The following is a 4929-nucleotide window of genomic DNA, read 5'->3' on the forward strand; positions in this document are numbered from 1 at the left end:
CACGCCGGAGGGTGGTCACAAGGAGGAACCCCCCCCCTTCTCAGTGACAAGCTCACGGTGTCTATTTTGCAGGTTATCAGAAGAACCATCTTCCAAGGGTCTAACCCCTCGTGGGAAACATCTATCTAACCCCCAGGTTATCAGTAATCTGTCCGGGGTCCGGTTAGTGTTTCTTCACTTGGGCAGTTGGGCTCGACCATAGTTTGATCGAGCCTTAGATGGATATTTAATAAAACTCAACTATAAGATGGAGCTCATTAATAAGCGAGCTCGAACCTGAGCTTCTTACAACAGAACTTTTTTCCGTGTTGGTTTGTGTATAGAGTTAATTAGGTGGAAGCCTTTGATCTCAAATTTTATATTATCACTGAACACACAGTAATATAATACATGACTTAAACAGAAGGCACTCTCGAGCCACACTTAGTGTACGTGTCAACTTTAATAAATCTACCGAAAGCTTAGATGATATAAAGTGGTTATTGGTCCATACCATTCTTTTAATGTTGATAAGGAAAATGTTTGCTTTATTTCTTTCATGCATACGTGATAGAGTATGCCATTAACTTACAATGTTTTGCATTATTCTTGTACACAACATTATCTTTAAGTCTTAACATTTAATAAATAATTATTACTTTTAAAAGTTTACATAAACCTAAGGAGGCCCAAAACTCTCTATAAATACACATAAACCTCTTTCATTTCTTCCACCACTGAAACAAAGGTTACAAAGGTGATATGGAGGCAACAAATGGAAGTGTTGAGACTGCGGTGCAAGCGACTGAGAGAGACGTGAAAACCGTGGGTGATGAGGAGGATGCCACGGAGCAGAAGACAGCAATGAAGATATGGATAGCCGTGGATGAGAGTGATGGGAGTTTCTATGCTCTCAAATGGGCTCTTGACCACCTCTTTGGGCACTATGATGTTGACAAGGAGTCCCCTTTCAACATCACTGTGGTTCATGTCCAACCGCCCTTTCAACCGACTTACACTGCTCTCCCTGTTGGTCCCGGTAAGTGGCGATGTTTAGGGTTTTCGTGGTTCGGTTTTGAAACCGTTCAAATCAATTATCAGTTTGGTTCCATGGCAGGCTTTTAAAATGTTTTGGTCAGTTAGCTTGAAATACTTCAAATTGTACCTAACAGTGGTTACGGTTAAAGCATATATAAAAAAAAGGAATCGGGCATAGAACTTTGGACGTGTTCTACCAAACGGTTAGGTTTACAATTAAAATGGATTAAAAAACCGAACTGGACTGTAGAATTTTTGGCTATGCAGCCTTTTATATTTTATTAAAGATTCTAAATTTTCAAACTGTAACGAAAGGTTCTGTAGAGTTATCAAATAAAAAAAAAGCTAAACCCCGTAGAATTTAGGCTATGTAGCTTTTTATATTTTATCAAAGCCTTAATAATTTTATGTTAATTTGGCTTCGCATACGATTAAGACTTTCCTTAATAATGCAACGACGAAGAGTTGGTCTTTTGAGTTTTAACTAACACAATATTATCACTTATGTATTTTGATCGTATTTTAGTTATATATTTATTACAACCAAAGCCAATATGTTAGTAGCTATTTGGTTTGGTTGGTTTAATTTCAACGGTTTGGCTTTGGTTTGTAATGTTCACGTTACTAATGGTTTGACTCACTGCTTGATAGTGGTGCTAACTTCACTAACTTTATAATCAATGCTTGAGACTGACTATTAAAACTGCTTATTTGCGATGAATGTAGTTTTATTTGCAACATCTGGGATGAGGGACTCCGTGGTGAAAGCCGAGGAAGAAAGTGCTGCTAAAATCCTTGCGCGTGCTGCAGAATTATGTGACCAACATAAGGTTAATCATGTTTATCGATCGTCATTATTTCATGTGACTCGGCCCATTTTTTTCTTCTATAACATCTCATGCTCTTGATTATCACTTGAATAATTAAACAGATAAAAGCAGAATACTTGGTTTTAAGGGGAAATCCAAAGGAAATACTGGTTGAAGCTGTAGAGCAAATGGATATTGATCTCTTGGTTGTTGGCAGCAGAGGACTAGGCCAGATTAAAAGGTATTTAGATATTTAATTATTATTTAAAACCTCATATATAAGGTATTCAAATAAACAAAAAACATTACCACCATATGAATGTATTTACAGGGCTGTACTTGGAAGCATTAGCGACTATTGTGCGCACCACGCGAAATGTCCTGTTCTCATTGTTCGTCCGCAGAAGGCGTAATTTCTGATCCAATGAAAGTATAATAAGTATGATGTTGATTGTGTTACTTACATGAGTGTATGATTGTAACCCACTTATATTGCTGTGGTGGTAAATTAAGACTATGCTATTGTAATGCTATGAACATGATGATGTATGGATCTTTGAATTATTACTTATTTTACAGTTGGGGTGATATCTTTTGTATCATCATGTTTGATTGTATATTGGGTAAAATGATGACGCCAAGAAAAATCAAAAAGAAAATCATCGAAAATAGACATCTTAATAAATAAAATTACTAAAATAAACATTGACTTTTAACCTTCGAAATAGTCATTTTCCTACAATGAATTTCGTAGGACCTTTGCTGGAAAAATGATTTTTCAATATAAACATTGCGTAGGAGATGGGAAGAGAAAACCAATTGAAGAGAATGGAGATGGGAAATCAGAAAGATACACGTACATGCACTCGAGTTCATTCATCATAATCGATCGTTAAACGATTCAAAAGTATATCAAGGGAGCCCGCGATCAATTCACTTGTTGGGCTGCCTAAACTGGGCTGGTTGGCTGTGCTCGTGTGGGCTCATACTTAGGGAGTCAAGAACACCAAATCCAACTTCAATATACAAAAAGGGAATCACTCATTTTGCTCATGGAGCACATGGATGTTAGGATGTATGGATGATTACAGTTTACACTACAACAAAATTAGGTATTTGCTACGGTCAAATCCGTAGCTATTTCGTAGCAAACACCCATCTTGCTACGGATTTGCTACGGTTTTGGTTCGTACCTAGAGGTGGACAACAAAACCGGTTCCTGGAACCGAACCGGAACCGAACCGGTTCCTACCCGTTTTTCGTAGGAACCGGTTCGGTTCCGTTTCAACCCGACGATCCGGGACCGGTTTGACATTTTTGGAGGTGGACCGGGTAGGAACCGGAACCGAACCGGAACCGGTTCTGGAACCGGTTCGACCGGAACCGGTTCGGAACCGGTTCTAGCCGTTGGAGTAGTTCTAGCCGTTGGGAAACGGTTTTATGGCCGTTTTTTGACCGTTGGGGTCAAAAATGGCCGTTTTTTGGCTCCCCAAACACCCCACTACTAGTATAAATAGGTATTTGGTGTAATGGGTTCATCACAACACTCAAAACGCAAACCCGAACGCAAAAAAATACAAAAAAACGCTATTACAACGTTCTGAGTTCTCTAATCTCTTGTTTTCTCTTCTTCTATATTCATATTTGTTGTTATGGCTGCCTCACAATCATCGGTTGGTCAAGGTTCCACCGCCGGACCAAGTTTCGTTCGTATTGTACCTCATAATCGTAATCAAGAGATTTGGTGCAATTGGGATTTGGTTGAATTGAGTGACCATTCATTGAAGGCTCGGTGCAAGTTTTGTGGGATTTATTTAAACCCACTTTCGAATTCAAATTTGAAGAAACACATCGAAAGACCGTATTGCAGGGCGTTGAAACAGAACGTCGAGTCGCAACAAACGCAAATGGATAGTGAAGGCGGAATATTTACATACCAAATTGATCGAGTCAAGATCGTATGGCGAAGTTTGTGATTCAAGAAGCTTTGTCGTTTAGCCACTTCGACAACCCTCGCTTAACCACCATGATTCGAGATACGCTTCAACCACAATACACTCACGTAAGTCGTCATACTCTTAAACGTTATTGTTTAAAATTGTGGAAGAAGGCCAAAGAGGTACTAATTGCATATTTTGAAAATATAAATACGGGAATAAACTTAACTAGTGATGTTTGGTCGGCTCCACATGGTCTACCCGAATCTTATCTTTGTGTCACCGCTCATTGGGTAGACCCGTCATCGTGGGAAATGATGAAACGCACCATTGCTTTCGAACTCTTTGAGTATCCATATACGGGAGATAATTTGTTTGAAATTTTAGATTATGTTATAAAAACTTATAAACTAGAAAATAAAATATTTTCAATTGCATTTGATAACGCGTCGAATAATACGTCGGCGGTTGATAAATTAAAATTAAAATATACGCCGATTTGCAATGGTGTATTTTTTCACTCAAGGTGTGTTGCACATATCATTAATTTAATCGTGCAAGACGGACTTGCTTCGGATGAGGTTACATCGGTTATAAACGATTTTAGAGTAATGCTACATGAAGTTTTTAAGAAAAGTAAAAAAAGACAAATGGATTATAGAAAATTTTGTAAATATACGGGAAGAAAAGCTTTGGGAGCTAATTGGGATATACCTTATCGATGGAATTCCACTTGCATAATGTTTCAAAGTGCTTTGAAACAAAGAGAAACTTTACAAATGTTTCATTCTAGTCTTGCCGAGAATGATTTGGCAATCCCCTTTTCAAATGAGAAATGGGAAATTATCAATGACTTATCGACTTTTCTTGAAGTTTTTAAAACATCAACTACGAAACTATCGGGAACGTATTATCCGACAAGTCCCTTGGTTCTTTCGGAGTTATTTTTAATCGTTAACAATCTTAAAGAATTTGAAAATAAAAGTCCAATGTTTTCAAACATCATATTACCAATGAAGTTTAAATTAAAAAAATATTTTCTTGAATTGCCACCGATTTTTACTTGCGCCGCCGCTTTAAACCCAATGTTAAATGTTACGGGGGTTGAATGTGTGACAGACGAAATTTTTTCAGCCTTAGATATGCATGAAGTTGACCCAAACTTT

The 4929-nt window shown here is 37.8% G+C and overlaps 1 protein-coding gene across 1 annotated transcript; it reads left to right on the forward strand.

Annotated features, from left to right (window-relative positions):
- The first annotated feature begins 692 nt into the window (after positions 1-692).
- On the forward strand, positions 693-2397 carry LOC143577024 (uncharacterized). The gene is made up of 4 exons (XM_077060976.1): positions 693-1018; positions 1744-1847; positions 1949-2067; positions 2158-2397. The coding sequence occupies exons 1-4, from the start codon at positions 742-744 to the stop codon at positions 2237-2239; spliced, it is 582 nt and encodes a 193-aa protein (XP_076917091.1). The 5' UTR covers positions 693-741; the 3' UTR covers positions 2240-2397.
- Positions 2398-4929: the final 2532 nt, after the last annotated feature.

The sequence above is a fragment of the Bidens hawaiensis genome, unplaced genomic scaffold (genome assembly GCF_021521415.1).
Source record: "Bidens hawaiensis isolate Kalapana, Puna unplaced genomic scaffold, B.hawaiensis_p1.1 tig00001461_1, whole genome shotgun sequence".
NCBI classification, from domain to species: Eukaryota; Viridiplantae; Streptophyta; class Magnoliopsida; order Asterales; family Asteraceae; genus Bidens; species Bidens hawaiensis.

Coding starts and splice junctions, on each gene's coding strand:
- LOC143577024 (XM_077060976.1), top strand. CDS start 742: ATGGAGGCAACAAATGGAAGTGTTGAGACTGCGGTGCAAGCGACTGAG. Junction 1,848..1,948: donor AATTATGTGACCAACATAAG/GTTAATCATGTT, acceptor ATAATTAAACAG/ATAAAAGCAGAATACTTGGT. Junction 2,068..2,157: donor GGACTAGGCCAGATTAAAAG/GTATTTAGATAT, acceptor ATGTATTTACAG/GGCTGTACTTGGAAGCATTA.